Here is an 18,567-nt window from a genome sequence, read left to right on the forward strand (position 1 = left end):
TATGCTTATTAGTACTCCATCAAATACCCTAAGGGCAGCTAAGTGGCATAGTGAATAGGGAGCTATCCTGTGTGACCCTGAGCAAGTCACTTAATCTCATTTGCCTCAGTTTCTTCATCTGCAAAATGAGCTGAAGAAGGAAATGGCAAATGTCTATGGCATCTTTGCCAAGAAAACCCCAAAGAGGCAGACACAACTTAAATGACTGAACTATAACAACACCCTAAACTCCCATGTCGACTAATTTATTTCCTGTGATCTCCTCCTCTACCCTTCCTCATCTACACACAGAGTTGGTTATACCCTTGATCTTGTGATCCCCAACAAATGTACCATTTCCACATTCCCAAACTCTAAAATTCCCTTCTTTGGGGGGCAGCTGGGTAGCTCAGTGGATTGCGAATCAGACCTAGAGATGGGAGGTCCTAGCTTCAAATCTGGCCTCAAACACTTCTCATCTGGGTGACCCTGGGTAAGTCACTTGACCCCCATTGCCTAGCCCTTACCACTCTTCTGCCTTGGAGCCAAATACAGTATTGATTCCAATATGGAAGGTAAGGGTTTTAATAAAATAAAATAAAATAAAATTCCCTTCTTTGTTGTTGGTTCTTGTCTTTCATACCCCAAAAGGGACACTGACCTCACTACATGTATTTGATGTCTGGCTAATTGGGGGCACTTTCTGTATAGACATAAGAAATTCTACATATGGCCTTCAAAACGGGCTTGCTGATCGGTGCTTCCTTCTGACATTCCCGTTCTTTTCTGAGCAGTTTTTAAAGTTCCAGCTGCTTTTGTTTTATAGGCAGTTGAGTTAGAATCCGGGCAAACACTACTCCTGAATTTTAGCATCGTGCTATCAGTGTTATCAGTGCTTTATTGTATATTGTTTTATTACTGCAATTTGGTAACTATTTTATTATTGCAACTTTATTGCCTTATCATTAAAATAGGGAAACTAGATAGAAAATTCGTGAGATGAATAATGCTGTCAGATAACGTCCTAATGGGAAGCTCTCCTGCCTTGAACCCTTCCCGTCTCCAATCCATTCTCCACTCAGCTGCCAAAGGATTTCCTTAGTCCAAGTCTGAGCACGTCACTCCTCTACTCGATACATTCCAACATGTCTCCATTGGCTCTAGAATCAAGTACAAACGTCTCTCTTGAGCCCTTCCAACGAGGTCCCAAACCGCCCTTCCAGGCTTCTTATTACCCCCCCCTTTCCACAGTCTAGGAAGTTTCCCTGACCCCACCCCCACTCAGGGTCTTTGCACCCCATGTCCCTACTGCGCCTCGGCATCATAGAATTCTAGGTGGACTCCAATCTCTGCTCACACCCATCTTTCCTGCCCCCCAAACCCTTAGCCCCAGCCTCTACCGGTGGCTGCTGCCCTCCGTTCCCTGATAGTTTTGCCTCTGATTTATTTCATAGACATTGAATTAAATATTAGCTCCCTGAGGACAGGACTGATTTTCTTTTTGTCTTTGTGCCTCCAGTATCTAGAACAGAGTACGTTGGCCACGTCTCCATCTGAGCGAGCTCAGGTCCTCCTGAGGGGAGTGAGGGTCTCCTTCTCTAATGCTCTCAGCTCAAGCCTTCCATCCCAGGACATTTCCCCCCTTTGCAGCCACCAGCAATTAGCATCCCAGTCGCACTTAACCAACAAACATCAATTCGTTTTTATGAGATGATATTTACTTCTAAGATTCAGTAAGAATAGCAATGCATCCCCTACCCAACTCCAAGGGGCACGCGCTTTACTATGCTATCTCAGTCCTGGGGGAAAGGAGACTCAGATTTAAATTACTTTCTGCATGGCATTCTTCCTTTCACGTGAAGTTCAAGTATATGAAGCAGGATTTGAACTCAGGTCTTCCTAACTCCAAGTCTATTGTTCTATCAGATAAGAGCACTGTCAGAAAGACTCGAGTTCAATACACAGTATTGATTCTAAGATGGAAGGGGAGGACTTTTAGAAAAAAAAATTTTTTTTAATTAAAAATTTTCTTTAAAAAAAAATGTTGCTTTTTAAAGAAAGACAAGTTCAAATCCAGCCTCCGAAATTTACTGTGTGACAGAAGGCAAATCATTTAAGCACCATCTATCTCCATTTCCTCATCTATAAATTGGGGATGATAATAACCCCGCCTTCCAGAGTTGTTAAAAGCACTTAGCACAACACCTGGCATACAGCAAGTGCTTAATAAATCCCTGTTTCCTTCCTATCCGCTGTGCACCTCGGCACCTCCTGGAATGCAAGGCTGGCAGCGTTATCTGGGTCCCTGGCATTTTCTCCAATAGTGCAGAGGCTCCCAGAGGGCAAGGACACTTCATTTTTGCCTTCATGTCACAGGGTGCAGGGCGCAGTAGGTGCTGATTGAATTGATAAAGTGAAAATGTATGCAGAAGAGAGTGACCTGGGTCAGAAGAGGACGGGAAAGCAGGACTCCATTGTCCGAACCAGAGATACTTAACAGGGAGAAGGACCACGATGCGAGAAATAAATTCGAAAGGATAATAGAAAGATAAGTTTAAGCTTTAGGGGGCAGCGAGCTAAAAAGGTAGGTCCGATGACAGGAGATCCTGGGTTCAAATCTGAGCCTCAGACACTTCCTAGTTGTGTGTCCCTGGGCAAGTCACTTAATCCCCATTGCCTAGTCTTGGAAAAAATACAAGTAAGGGTTTTAAAATAAAAAATTAACCAATGAATATTTATTAAGGACCTCATGTATCCCTGGTACTATGCCAGACACTGGAGATGTAAAGATGAAAATGAAAGAATCCCTTCCTGACTTAATTCCACTTAAAAATCTTGGGATAGCCCATGTCTTAATTTAGTAAGGAAGTGCCCGTAAAGACCACTAAAAAGAGTCTTCCCTCTATCAAAACTGGGAGTCTTAGAGGGAGGCAGCTAGGGGGTGGCATGGTGCTCCAGAGCAAGCAGCCTGGAGTCAGGAAGCCTCATCTTTCTGGGTTCAAGTCTAGTCTCAGACACTTCATAGATGGGTGACCTTGGGTAAGTCACTTAATTCTGTTTGCCTTAGTTTCCTCATCTGTAAAATGAGCTGGAGAAGGAAACAACAAACCACTCCAGGATCTCTGCCAAGAAAACCCCAAATGGGGTCACAAAGAGTCAGACAAGACTGAAAGGATGAAACAGCCACAAAAGGGGGTACAAGAACCATTGGTATTACTCTGGGCCTCAGTGGAAATCTACTATGTTGAGTTTGTGCCAGATGACCACAGTCATTCTCATAGGTCAGACATGAGCTCCTCTGCCAATAGTGCCTCAGTGGGCCCCCTAGACTCAATGCCCTCAAGCTTCCATCATTCCCTCTTTTCAATGATATATGTTTGGGGGGGGGGAAACCTCTTTTTATATTAATTTTGTCCTTTGAATCAACTTTCACACATCTCCAGAATGTGGACCGTGTTCCCTATCTGCAAAGGGAGCCCACAAGAGGGAAAGTATTACGATGGTAGATTGCCATCTAGAATTTCTGCCCCTTGGTTGGACTCCAGTGAACCAGGGTAAAGCCTGGCTCTCTGCCAGCCCTCAACCCCAGACTCCAGCTCCTCTGGCCTCCACTGCCTCAGATGCCCTCCCACATACCCATGGGGCCCCTGAGGCAAACCTTACCAGCTGGGCCCTGGGTAAAGTCACTTAACCTCAGCTATCTCAGTTCCCCATGACTGCAAAAAGGGCACAATAATAGCATGGACCTGCCGGCTTTGCTGAGAGGATCAAAGGAAATAATATTCGTAAAGCATTTCACGGTGCTAAATAAATGCTTGTCTCCTTCCTTTTTTCCTTCTCATCTGCAAAATAAGGTTATTACAGCACTCATCCTTTCCCCTTCCCAAGCCTCTTATGAAGAAGGTGTTCTCAGAAAGATTACAGAAAGGGGAGTTCTTAATTAAAGAGGTTTGTACTCACCCAAGAAGTGGATCAGAATGTTGGAGCCATCCCAACCTCAGACACTTACTAGCTGTGTGGCCCTGGGAAAGTCATGTAGTCCTGTTTGCCTCAGTTTCCTAGACTATAAAATTGGCTGGAAAAAGAAATGGCAATTCATCTCCAGTATCTTTGTCAAGAAAACCCCCCAAGAGAATCACAAAGAATCAGATAGGACTGAAATGATCCAGCATCAGACAAGACTAAGAAAATGACTGAACAACAACTCTTCCCATGAGGCCAAAATCATTTTCATAATATTGATAAGATGTTTCATTTCTAATATGAAAATCAAAAATATCACTCACATAAACAGAAGGATTCCTTACCAAGGGTTCTGGGTTTCAAAAGGTGGAAAAATATTGCTCTATACATTTCTAGAGATTCAACTTCAAGTTGAAAACCTGTTAAAATTATATTATATTAATATTACATAAAAATTATATTTAACAGCTCTGTAATTGAATGGCGGAATAGAAATGTTCTGTAACATGATAACAAGTACTAGAACAATGCAGCAAAGCAGTATGCCCTGTACAAACAAGGAAACATATGATAACTTAGTAAGCTATAGAAATGAAAAATCAAAACAATACACTCCCTAAATGCAATCAGGCAAGAATGTAACCAAGAGCACAGTGTGTGCTACAAACTGTAATGAGTCACCCCAGTGCCATACTGCTGTAGGCAATTGGCCTAACCTAGCAACAACATCTTGGCAGGCACAGACAGCCACATCTTTGAAAATGTATAGTTTACTCTATTATAGGTTAAGGATGATGACAAAGGAAAATCCCCAGCGTATCTTAAGGGGAAACCTCAAAGAGGAACATCAGAACCGATGCATCGAAATAATTCCAATGAAGAAACCGTAAAACTTTTCCAAATGGGGGTTTTTTAAAAGCATCCTGAAAATGAAAACTGAAAGAAAAATTGCACTTTCCAGAATCCCTCCTCTCCTATTCAATCAAAATGGTTAAAATTTCAGAAACTTCCCCCCAAATCTCAGGATGAGCATCCTACCAGTTACAGTTGTTTGTTTCTTTTTTATTTGACTCACTTGTTCGCATAATCTTTTTAAATCTAAAGAAAGCTTACTGGTAGTTCTTATGGGTTAGGAGTAACTCATCATGCAGCATTTCTTCCAGCCACCAGATGGCACTCAAAGCTGGCCCCTTTTTATCTGGGATGCTGCATTTTTTTTATACTCCTGTGGCTTTTACCCTCAACTCTATGGCTTCCCAAGTTCGTTCCAGGATTGATGAATAAAATATTAAACAGTCATTGCTGTAATTCTCTCTGCGTTTTCTTGGTTCCCCCTCTTGGAATAGTCCTCTCCACCAGTTCTCCTTCTTTTATACTTAAGGCATTTGCGTATATTTACACAAAATATGGATCATGGAAGTTTTGATATACATGAAATAAGCTCGAAGCTGGAGAGAAATTCTCCTAATTCCTTTGAGATGGACATCACTATCCCTATCTGTGTTTTACTTACTGCACAGAATTTAGTGTTGGGGAAGTCTCCATGCAGTCCTCTGCAGCTCCAGGAGAAGGTGAGAGGGGAAGAATTTTCATCAAAAGTATTCCTCGGCAACAAAACAAGTCTGGAAGGCAAAAGTCTCTCCAGCTCACCTAGTTCTTATTTCTAGACAGAATTCAAAGAAGCTCATGATCACCTCTGGAGGACCCTAGCATTTCTTCCTCGTGCCAGGCCAATGATCTCGCAAGTCCATCAAAAATTCCAAAAAGAAGGGAAACAACAAATTGGGGAGATACATATTATATATATATATATGTATATGTATCCTATACTTTATATTATATTTATTAATATCTATAAGTCAAATGTCTTATTTTTCAAATATATGGAGACCTAAGTCAAATTTTATAGGCTTATATTCTAAAAATATATATTCTTATAGGACACAACGCATTCCCCAATGGACAAGTGGTCCAAGGATATGAACAAGCAGTTCTCAGATGAAGAGATTAAAACTATCTTTAGTCATGTGAAAAAGAATGTTTCAAAACCCTCTTAATTAAAGAAATGTAAACTAAAACAGCTCCCAAGTACCATCTCACACCTATCAGACTGCATCATATGATCCAAAATGGAAAGTGATCAATGTTGGAAGGGTGTGGGGAAATTGGGACACTCATAAACTGTTGATGGAGCTGTAAATGGATAAAGACCCTTCTGGAGAACAATTTGGAAGCATGCTCAAAGGGCCATAAAACTGCACCCCCTTTGGTCCATTTATGCCACTACTCCGTCTGTATAGCAGAAGTGTATGAAGAGATGAAAGAAAGCCGGAAAGAACCTACCTGCACAAAAATATTTACAGCAGCTCTTTTGGTGGCGGCAAAGAACTGGAAACTGAAGGCAAGTCCATCAACTTGATCAAGAATGGCTGAACAAGGCGGGGTGTGTGGTTGTAATAGAATCCCATTGAATACTTTGCTCTAAGAAATAATGAGCAAGATGATCGTAAAACCAAGAAAAACTTCTAGGAAGTGATGCAAAGTGACGTGAGCAGAACCAGGAGCATGTTGTGCACAGGAATAGCAATAAAGTTCCGTGATGAGCTATGAATGGCTTGACTGCCTATATCAGCAAGGTAAAGATCTAGCACACATGCCATTCTTCACTTTATTTCCTCTAGGAATTTTTCTCTAACATAAGAGATATGTGTTTTCTTTCACATGGCGAACATGAAAATATGGCTTGTATGATAACGCGTGTGTATCCTCTATCATATTACCTGCCATCTTGAGGAGGAAAGGAGGGAGGACAGGAGGGAGAGAATATGGATCACAAAATGTCAGGAAACTGTTATAAAAATTGTATCAACATGTAATCTGGGTGTAATAATTTTTAAATTCCAGCAGGGGGGGGGTGCAAATTACTTGCCCAACAAACTTTTTTTTTTTCAATATCCTCTATTGCAGGGGAAATGAATATGATCACAGCATAGTCATTTTCTGTCAGAGAAGTCTAGGAATAAGTTCCTTATCAAACCCTTTTTGATTTGGGACCCAGAGAGAGTCAAAAGGAAGAGACAGGAAGTAAAATTCTCTGAGCCACAGAAATCCACAAGTCACTATCTCCCTTTTTAAAAATATTTCCCAGAGGGCAGCTGGGTGACTCAGTGGATTGAGAGCCAGGCTTAGAGATGGGAGGTCCTGGGTTCAAATTTGGCATTAGTGACTCTGGGCAAGTCACTTAACCCCCATTGCCTAGCCCTTACCACTCTTCTGCCCTAGAGCTAATATACAGTATTGACTCCAAGATGGAAGGTAAGGATTTTTAAATATATATATATATACACTTCCCTTTTTTGGCACTAGCAACTTGTTTGAATAAATTAAGTTGGAAGTTAATGCAATTATAGGAAGTATCTTGTATTCATCATTATCGTTCCTTCTTAATATGATGCTACTTTGACCTTCATTCATTGGTAGTCTGGCTGCACAGAGAGCTGATTCTGATGTCACTAACAGATCCCACAGTAGTAGTAAAGTCTGACCAAGCCAACACCTTATAACTTTCTCTTTAAAAAATGTAGCTGTGACTTTTGAATAGTCTATAAGCCCCTTTCTCAGACTTGAATCATATTTTCCGCTGGTTTTCTCTGGCTTTCTCTATACCTACTTTCACACTGAAGTCATCAAAGATAAAAATATGCATTAAATAGTTTAGGAACCCCTTAGAAAATTCTCTGCAGAAAGTCTCTACCTTTTCCTCCTTTGTAGTATTTATTGGTACATTAATGGCTCCTTTTGCTTATATATTCCTCATGACTTCTGTAGTGCAAGATGACAAGATGTCACATAAAATAATGCTTTGCTTTGCCTTTGGGCATAAGCTCTGCCGGACCAGTGTAGCCATTCAGGTTGGGGATATAACACCTGTGAACCATAAAAGTCAATAAAAATATATTGGCTTATAAGAAAAAATTGAAAAAGATGCCATTACTAAACTGGCAATTCAAATGGACCATGCATGCTTGTGCAGGAGTGGAAGGGAGAGAAAAGCAAAAGCGTGTGGAGGTCCTCTCCTCAAACCCTCTCCCAACCAAGTTGAATTCTATTTCCTGCAGCACAGTAGAAATTTCATTAACTCTTTGGCACATCAACCTCCCCAGAGGTTTTTTAAAATCTTGGGCAACAGACAAGTCAATAGTTCAAGCTCTGAATCCCAAGGATAGTGTCCTGCCCCTTTAATAAGAAGCCAACCCAGCCTACACAAAACAGATGGCGCTCCTGCCAGAAGGCACATGATGAAACCAGTCTGCCTACTCTTTTGTTTGCCTCTCCAAGGAGAATCTGTGAATCATCCTGCCACTAAACTGCAAACTCCTTTTATCCTCTGATTTCATTACTGCAAGAACATTGCTATTGCTCTAATTCCATTCTTCTGATTATACCCAGGAACCCGTGCTCTCTTGGGGATTCTTCTGGAAACCTTCCCCGGATTCAAGGCATGTTTTTGATCAGCTTTCATGACCACCCAATAATATTTCCTTTATCAGAACAACCAACCAGTGGACACACTTAGTCAACGTCAACAGCAAAAGATTAGATCAGATAGATATATTTCCAATACCCATTGCCTAACTAGCTTCTCCACACTGGTCCCCTGAGAATGGATGCTTTGGTCTTGGCTGACACCTCCATTTCACATTAAAAACACCAAATTGGTCATCTGAACCAGGATCCTAGAGACGAATCCGTAGCAGTATCCCTGTAGTCAAAGGGTTTTCTTTTGATTGCCCATTCTGGGTTTCTTTTGTTGCCTATATTTACAAATGCACACATCCTGGGAGAAACACAAAGAGTTAACCCTCGAATGTGTGTTGAATCTGGAGAATGCCCTGCACCCAACTATTCCCTTCACTATGGCTAATGGCATCAATGGAATTGGTCTCCATAAACTGAGCATCCAGGCTGCTTTCTTCTCTGACCTCCTAATTCTGACCACCAGATTCAGTCTCTGGAATCATGCTCTGGCTTGGGTCCGATGTCACACTGTCCCTCCCATTTCCCTATTGAGATTAATGTATTTCTAAAACATTCTGTTTGAATATATGAATATATGTGTCTGTGTGAGTGTTAAGCCTTCCTTTATCTGGTCCAGGTAAAAGTCAGGTTCTTGGAATATCCATTTCTCTCATCCTTTCCTCCATATTCTTAGTCTCATACATCCTGTGACACCAGTTATCTCCTCTTTTGCTTCTTTTCTTCCCCATTATATTCTCCTTTTCTCCTATTTCCTTCTTTTCTGAAGGCCATAAGAATAGAATAGAACCACCTCCCAGGTCCTCTACGTGGTCCATTTAATTTTTTCCATAGCACTTGGAGACAATGGGGTCCCAAGAAGACACTTGTTTTCCTTCCTTTTGTTACTCTATGAACAACTGACCATCGTGAAGTCTAGGGGGAATTTCTGCTCTAGGTATGGTAGCCAAGAATGCCAGTATGAGCATAAATGGCACTGAGAGGCTAAGAATCCAGACACTAAGCCATACTATAGTCAGATCCATCTGCAATCTTGTGTTGGGTTCTTCATATCATATTTTAGGAAGTCCATTGGTAAGCTAGAGAGCATCTGGCAGACTCCTGGACATCAAACCAAATACAGATGGGTCAAAGGAAGTAAATATGCTTAGAGAAGAAGAGACTTAGAAAAGGATGTGATAGTAGTCTAGACAGAGGAATTTGATTTCTTCTGCTTGCCTGTGGAAGTCAGGACCAGGTAGAATAGTTGTTAATTAAGGGTTAAAATTTAGGTTGGTTGTATGGTAAAACGTTCTATCATTTAGAGTTATTCAGAGTTGTAAGAGGAGGTCTTGGAAGTAGTGGGTTCCCTTTCAATGGACACATTCCAACAAAAACTGAAAGGCCTTGTATGGTCTGTATTGGGTATTTCCCCCATTAAAATGTAAGTAGAGATTATTTCATTCTCGGTATTTATAACCCTAGAGTCTAGCACCATTACTGGCACATAGTAGGTGCAGTAAAAAAAAAAATTCTTACCTTCTGTCTTAGAATCAATTCTGAGTATCAGTCCCAAAGCAGAAGAGCGGTTAAAGGTTAGACAATTGAGGTTAAGTGACTTGTCCAGGGTCACACAGCTAGGAAGGATCTGAGGTCAGATTTGGACTCAGGCTCTCCCATCTCCAGGCCTGGCTCTCTATCCATTGATAGGTAACCTGCCCCCCCCCCTTTTTTTAGTAGGTGCTTTGGGGCTGATTATTGTTGTAAAGGGGATGGCTACTGATGACCCTTCCAATTTTCATGTTCTACCATCCTAGGATTCCCCACGACTCATTAAAGGAGTTAGATACTCAACTTCTTTAGCATCACTTTGAACATCCAAGTGTGGGAGGAATAATAAAAAGATACAGTCATATTCATTCTATAATCATTTTATTATATTAAGGAAGCCATAAAACCAAGGCTAAATAAATGCCTTCATAATCACTTCCATTACAATAACATTTAGGAGCATACTTGATAGAGTGTGAACATTAGGCTTACAAAGAGGATTCTGAGTAGAATGTTTAAGCCTCTATTTTACTAATGTAGGCAGTGATTCTAACTCTAGTCATTGTGGTTAATACATCAAATCCAAGTTGTAAGGCTCCATCCCAAAAGATTTCCAGGAGGAAGCCCGAACAAAGGTGCCATGACTCCATGACTGTGCACCTGTAGCAAGCCATGGCCCCAAATACTCATCTGCTCTCCCTGAATGGCAATCTTCCTTTGGTGATCTCTACCTAGTTCATTTTAGTTCTACTTACCGGCAGTCCCCTCCTTCCCCGCTTCCCCTTCTGTGACCTGGACCTCTGCCACAAAGAATTTATGGTGTGGAAAGCAGGAGTCTCATTCAGTGCATACTTGGTCCTCAGCCTAAACTTAAAACTTCAACTCAAGGGAGTGTCTCTATGATTTCCAACGTAAATCAAAGACCTTAGCAACATTCTGATAAACACAAAATACCGACTAGGAGAGCTGATTCTCTTTAATAGCACTTGACCTAAAATAAACTGACTTGGAATCAGTAAATGTTGGGGAATGGAACTTAGAAATGTAAGCTTCTTGTGAGCAGGGATCACCTCAACTTTACAGATGGATAAACTGAGGCACAGAGTAGTGAAGTGACTTGTCCAAAGTCTAACAGAGTGCTGGTAAATGTTTAACACCCATCTCTCTGGGGAAATGGGGAATGTGATCACAGCACACTTTTTAAGTTTAATCTGCCTTATTAACAATTTCTCCATCACTTTCTTGTCTAGGCAATCAAGAAAACAATCAATCAAACCCTCCTCTGTAGCATTTGCTGATTTCCAAATTCAGATTTAAAAATCAGCTCTCAAAAGGTGGTATGAGCTGGCTTTGGCATTCCACTGCCAAGGACACATATAATGAGCTGGGCAGAACCAGATGTAAAGCCCAAATAGCATCACTCCTAGTCCAGGACTCTTTCTACAATGCCAGATTGCTTCTCCACTGATCAGATATTTCTCTGTTCTGGGAACCTTTTTTTCTCTGCCTACTCTGTCACTTGGAGAGCCCATTAGCTTCCATGGCTCAGTTATCATTTCTCTGGAAATGATTTTGAGATATACGTATCCATCAGATCCCTTGTCTTTTTTCCTGAGTCCCAGGACTATATCACCAATGGTCTAATGAACATTTCTAGCTGGAAGTCTCATCAGTATTGCACAGACTCACTAAATTCACTCTTTCCCCACAAACCACACCTCTACCCAAATTGCTGTGGAAGACATTACATCTTTCCGGTCACCCATGTTCATCACTTCAGCATTATCCTCAAGTCCTCCCTTCCCTCGTCCCACAGAGCCAATCAGTTTCCGAATCTTGGCATCTCTTCTACTCTCCACAACACCTGTCTCCTTTCCATCCTTTCTCTCTATTCCCAAGGCTGGCACAAGAGTTCGGGTCCTTATTTTTCGCCTAGATTATTGCCACGGCTTCCTAATTGGTTTCCCTGCCTTATGTCTTTCCCCTCCTCTAATCTAACCTCTGCATGGCTGCTGAAGTGATTTTCCTAAAGTATAGGTCTAATAGGTCACCTATCTATTCAAAAAGGGCTCCTTATTATCTCCAGGGGAAACCAAGTCCTTTGTTTAGTATTTAAAGCTCTTTATAGCTTAGTCCCTGCCTCCCTCTCTTTCCAGGCTTCCTGATGCTTTGCCCTCTTCTATTCAGTCTATAATTCAACCACAGTGGCCTACTTTCTATTCCTCACACATACAATATTCCATTTCTCCCTTTTGAGTCTTTGTCCCTCCTCCCTGACTTCCCTGGAGGCTTTTCTTCTTCCTCTTTGTAGTTAGAGTCTAGCCTCCTAAGGATACCATACTTGACATGTATTTTGTATTTCGCTTTTTATATATGTGTGTATATACATACATACAGATGAGGACACATGTATACATATGCAATGCATTTATTAGATGTAGAGACAAATAATTATATGTAAATATGTATAATAACTACCTTCCCCATTAGACTATGAGTTCTTTGAGAGCAAAGACTATTTTTGTGTATCCCCAACACTTACAACACTCTCTGGCACATGGTGAATGAAAATTTGATAAATGTTTGTCAATTAGTTGCTCCTTATACTGATAAATAATACATATGTTTATGAGTTAATTATTGAAAATTATTTACATCAGCTTCTAAATAACTAAATAAATAATCTACAATAAATGTATTTTAAATGCCAAAATGATCAAGTTCATTAACGGTTCGAGTCTAATTCCATTGCATCTCTTGGCCTCTTGTACTTTGGTCATTCAAAAGCCTTAGCTCCTAGAAAAGCCAAAGATTTTGCACCTCCAGATGTCAAGATCACTTCCGAGTGGAAGCTCAAACCCAACTTAAACTCCTTCTTCAGAGTCAGGAAAAAGGAGAAAAAAACAACCTCATCAAAAAATTCAATTTAATTTGGGACTTGGGATACTTTCATCCAGAGAAGATCTCTGATACCTGCATTCTGTAAAACACCAAGATGTGCTCATGTAAGTAGAGTCCCATCTTGGGTGCCATGAATGCTGGTTATCTGGAGATAGATAGATAGATAGAAAGATAGATAGATAGATAGATAGATAGATAGATAGATAGATAGATAGATAGACAGACAGATAGATGGACAGACAGGTAGATGGAAGGATGGATGGATGGATGGATGGGTAGATGGATAGATGATAGATAGATAGATGATAGATAGATAGATAGATAGATAGATAGACAGATGGACAGACAGGTAGATGGATGGATGGATGGATGGATGGATGGATGGATGGATGGGTGAATAGATAGATAGATAGATAGATAGATAGATAGATAGATAGATAGATAGATAGATAGATAGACAGATGGACAGACAGGTAGATGGATGGATGGATGGATGGATGGATGGATGGATGGGTGAATAGATAGATAGATAGATAGATAGATAGATAGATAGATAGATAGATAGATAGATAATGGATCATATAGCATATATACATATAAACATGTATATTTACCATATATAAATATGTGTATATATAGTGTATGTTTGTGTGTGTGTCTATATCTGAGCAGCAGTAACAGAAATGACTTGGGACCATCTAAGGAAGAGAAAACAGGATTCCTAAGATGGAACACAACAAAAGATTGCTTATTTCCATATACATTCTAGCAGACAGGAGAGGAGCAGTTGATGGTGATTAGATGTACAAACCAGTTTGGTGTATTAGAAGGAGCTTTGAATATGGAATCAGAAGACGTTGACTCCAATTCTGGTTCTGCTACCTATCTGACTTTGGGCAAGTCACTTTCCCAATGTGGACCTTTTTCTCCTCTGGAAAGTGATGTAGTTGAACTAGATGATCTCTTTCCAGCTCTAAATCCTAAGATATTAGTGTCCTTTTGGCCACAATCTCTCCTTCTTTGCCCTATCTCCTAAGGTCCTACCTTTCAAAAATCTGCATTCCTGCCTTTGCTACCTATCCAGTGCTGTTTCCAGAAGAAAGCAACAGTAAGGATTTCCCTTCTTTACTACACATAGCATGGCATTGGGAAAGTTGGGCCAGTTGACCTTAGCCAAGTAGACCTGGATTCCAGTGTGCCTCTGAATATTCTGATTTGTACCTTGGGCCAGTGGCTTCCTCTCTCTGGGCTCTAACTAACTCTCTAAAGTTATAAATTGTAAAACAAGGTGCCGGACTACAGTTCCTCCACCCCAGAAACTTTCTATGCCAATGAAATCGTTGGTCCAAAACCCTGCTCTTCCTTCACTTGTGCTTTGCAATTCTTCTGTCTAGTAGTGCTACAACATGGATGTCCTTTTTTGGCCTCTGTGGATCTCTAATGGATCCACAGATAGGTTTCAGAGGACTCACATGCTTGGATAGAAAAAAACAATTACATTTTTATTTTTGACTCATCTCTAATCAAACTTTGGTATTTCTTTCCATTATTTAAAAGTGGGATGCTGGGAAGAAGCCCGTGGGCTTGACCCAATTGCAGAAGGGCTCTGTGACACTGAAAAGGGTAGGAACTGCCTAGTCGTTTACATTACCCTGGATGTCCGAATTTATCTCAGATTCTCGTCCCTTGGCCAGAATTCTGTTAAAGTTTACATTTCAAAAGTCCTTATTGGATCGAGAGTCTTCCTGTTTTGTGTCTTCCTAATCTCTCTTATGAAAACAAATACATAAAAATAAACAGAGATGACACACAGTGGAGCCTTAAGACCTAGCTGACCATTTGTGGCCATGAGGTCAGCGTCAGCCTTGGGGCAGACAACTCTATGGGTCTTCCGACTCATTAGCCCAGGCTGCCCCTTGGAAGAGCTGCATTTTGGGGAGTTCTGAGAATTCTAAAGCTTAGAACACAAGGCCTTCTTATAGGAAGAAAACAGTCACTCCAAAAAAGCTGTTTTGGACCCTAATCCAGGGCAAATGTAGAGCCTTGAATGTCCTATCAAACTGGTTTTTTTTGTTGTTGTTATTGTTTTAGAAAGTAAGTTAATCCTATAAATAAGACAAAAAGGATTCTTGGGAGGAAGAAGACAAAGAAGATAAGAGGAAAGAGAGAGAAGGGAGGACAAATGAAGAATGTGAATCCTTGAGAAGGGAAGGAAAGAGGCATTTATTAAGATATGAAGTGACATATAACTCAGTGGAAGTGCTTATTGGATCTGGGAGAGGCAAGGGAAAAGGGAAGGGAAAGAAAATGAAATATGTAAACATAGAAAAATATTTAAAAATTTTTAAATGTAAAAAAGAACCTATTTTATATAAAACACTGAAATAAGAACATATATATATATATAATCTCATTTGATCCTCACCACAACCCTATTAAGAAAGATGCTATTATTATCCTCATTTTGAGGAAACTGTAGAAGTTAAGTGACTTGTCCAAGGTCCCACAGCTAGTAAGTGCCTGAGTTTGCATCCTGATTCCAGACTCAGCATTCTATCTACTGGCCACCTAGCTGCTTGTATTTAGGGTATTTGTATACATTCCAATCAAAGTGAGTTAAAAATGAATAAGAATAAGAAAAAAAATGAAATGTTTTTTTAAAAATTTGTAAATGCAGAATAAAAACATGATTCATCACTTCTTTATATGGGTATATGATGTGGGGGGTTATTACAAAAATAAATAATAAGGAAATAAGATTTGAGTGATAATATATGTATAACTCAGTGAAACTGCTTGTCAGCTCTGGAAGTGGGGAGCGAAACAACGTAAATCATGTAACCATTGAAAAATTATATGTACACGTGTTGCTGGAATAAAATTGAGAACATTTAAAAATAAAAGAAAAATCAATTTGTAAACGTTTAAAAAATGGGTGCTATTAGAGAGAACTTTTCCCTCCCCCAGGCCATGGAAGAGAGTATCCTGCCCACCTCCCCATTCCTTTCTGCATCAAATTTAAAAGCACCCCATTTGTAATCCAGAGAAAATTCCCGTATTTCCCACCCACACTTCACCAGAACTAAGTATGCAGATATTTTCTAGGAAAAAAAAAAAATCTGCCTTTCTAAATGTGAATCCTCATTCCCTGACAGCAGAGTAGGAAGCTTCCATGAGTCAGCTTTGCTTCGGTGCGCCTCGCTTACCTCTTCTGAGCTTCTCCTGGGTCAGCCAAGGGCCAAAGAGAATCAGCATCCTCCCCAAAATAGATCCAAGCCCAGAAGTAAGGCCAGTGTTGTACTAGGTTTCAAGCAGGTCCCCAGTTCCTACGGTGGGTTTCTGAATCGGCTCTTTAGGAGAGATTCTCACAAATTGAGAGCCAGGCAGGCTCATCTCTCCTTGCTGCTGGGGCTAACAAGGGAAGTTAGGATTATTCAACAGTACTGAATGAATGGAACTCTTTCCCAGCATGTTCCAAAGGAGTTACAAACTGCTTGGTTAGATGGCCTGAGATGCCTTTGCCACCATGTTTCCCTGGACTCTGAGTCAGGATTCTCTAAAGGAAAGTCTCTGCCCTGTTTTGTCCCCACTTAAATAACAAGGAAAGAACTGAGCTCAAATCTAGCCCCAGACCATAGCCGTGTGACTTTGGGCAAGTCACTTAAGCCTGTTTGCCTCAGTTTCCTCCTCCATTCAATGAGCTGGGAAAAGAAAATGGCAATCCAGTATCTCTGCCAAGAAAACCCCCAATGGGGTCAGGAAGAATAAGACGCAACTGAACAATAAAGCGTGATCAGGAAGGCCAGAGGAGCAAATGACATGCTAGGAAACCAACGACAGCTGACAATTGCCAGACCCTGTGCTTCCAATTCACCACAAAGGCAGCCATTGGACTACTCCTAGTCGGGAAGACATGAGTTGAAAAACAGCCCCAGACACGTAGTAACTGGGTGATTTGGGGGCAAGTCATCACTTTTTTCATCTGTTAAATGGGGGAAATAATATTACTTACCTCCCAGAATTATTGTGAGGATCAAGTGAAATAATATATATTTAAACCCTTAATTTCTATCTTAGAATCAATAATAAGTATTGGCTTCAAAGCAGAAGAGCAATAAGGTCTAGGCAGTTGGGGTTAAGTGACTTGCCCAGGGTCACACAGCTCGGAAGGTCAGATTTAAACCTAAGACTTCTCTTCTCTAGGCCATTCTTTATCCACTGAGCCACCCAGCTGCCCCTGAAATAGTATTTTAAAGTGCTTTGCACTTCTCAAAGATCTATATAAATGTGACCTTTTATTATCATCATCACTGTTCCTGATGGAAAATTAGGAAAGTCTGGTGTCCGGTCCAAAGCGGCTGATAGTAGATGAAAAAAAAAAAATAGATGACTATTTCCAGTGAATTTTAGCTAAAGAGGAAGAACAAAGAGGAGCCTGGTGCCTGGAAATCAAAGGAATGAGTTGTTCTCTAACAGAGGGAAAAGAAAAATATTTCCTGATATTCCTACATTCCCCAAGTCCAATATACTATAATTGTCATTGTCAACTGAGGATACAACCATGTGTTCCTAAGCATTGGAAGTCAATTCATTTTTTAACCCATAAACAAGATGAACTGGGAAAGAAATAAGCAAATACTCCTCTACTCGATCCTGTGGCTAACAAGGCCTGGGAAAATTCAAACACATTCCTTTTAACAAAGATTCATTCTACCCCATTATTCCCCCCCCAAAACAAATAGACAAAAATGTAAACAAATCCAAACTATGGCTGCAGCTCAGTCTTCTAGATTGGATCAGAAAACTTCTCAGAAGTGAGAAATTCCCTTGTTGTCACTGAATTTTTCAAATATGGATTCAATCCAGCTTCTTCCTGCTCCAGTTCAAGAGCTTCACTAGAACTTGGACTCTGGAAGAGTCTATCCTTGACTTCCTCTTCTGGTCTTCCCGAAGATTGCTCTTGTGTTCCTCCAAGTGAAATCAAAGCTGACGAAGGAGCTTGGAAAACCTCCCCGGAGGGATTGCAACGACTATATGGAGTATCCACATACTTCTCTTCCCCACTTGACACATTTTCCGGCATCTTCATCAATTCTACTCTCTGAGCCTCTGTTTTGTCCAGGAAGTTCTCAAAGTCCACCACTAACTTGTCAATCAAGTCGCCAGAGGAAGACAAGAATGGTTTGGGAATTCTCTCATCAATTGCTTTTGTCTTGCCTTGGAACTGGACCTCTCCCAGGTGCATCTTGGACTGTCAAAAGAAAGAGGAACATCCCACCCCGATCAAGAGTCACTAGGATGCCACATGGGACAAAGATCTTGATAACAGTGAGTTCTAAAATACTCTGACAAGAATTCAGTCTCCTCTCTCATTCCACCCTCCCAAGTCTTCCTGATCCATCCTCGATGCTTCCACTGTGGCAAACAAATGGGCTTTGCAATAAATTCCCCTGAGTTTGACAAAAGTTATGCATTATACATCTACATAGTTCTGTTCTTCTAGAAAGCTCAAAAGGATTCTGGGACTTATTGTCACAAAATTCCTTGAACCCTGTCTTAAGAATGAAAAAATGGAGACCAAAGCACCAAAGATACTTATACTTGGAAGGGGCTTGGAAATCATCCAGCCCAACCTCTTATTCTACAGATGAGGAAATG

At 40.7% G+C, this 18,567-nt stretch overlaps 1 protein-coding gene across 1 annotated transcript in view; it reads right to left on the reverse strand.

Moving 5' to 3' along the window:
- Nucleotides 1-10,241: 10,241 nt before the first annotated feature.
- The window catches only part of IL31RA (interleukin 31 receptor A), a 105,495-nt gene continuing 97,169 nt past the window's right edge, over nucleotides 10,242-18,567 (reverse strand). The window contains exon 16 of the mRNA XM_056821114.1: nucleotides 10,242-18,160. Coding sequence (XP_056677092.1) covers nucleotides 17,696-18,160 — 465 coding nt within the window. The 3' untranslated portion in view covers nucleotides 10,242-17,695. The remainder of the gene's footprint in view (nucleotides 18,161-18,567) is intronic.

The sequence above is a fragment of the Monodelphis domestica genome, chromosome 3 (assembly GCF_027887165.1).
Source record: "Monodelphis domestica isolate mMonDom1 chromosome 3, mMonDom1.pri, whole genome shotgun sequence".
In the NCBI taxonomy this organism is placed as follows: Eukaryota; Metazoa; Chordata; class Mammalia; order Didelphimorphia; family Didelphidae; genus Monodelphis; species Monodelphis domestica.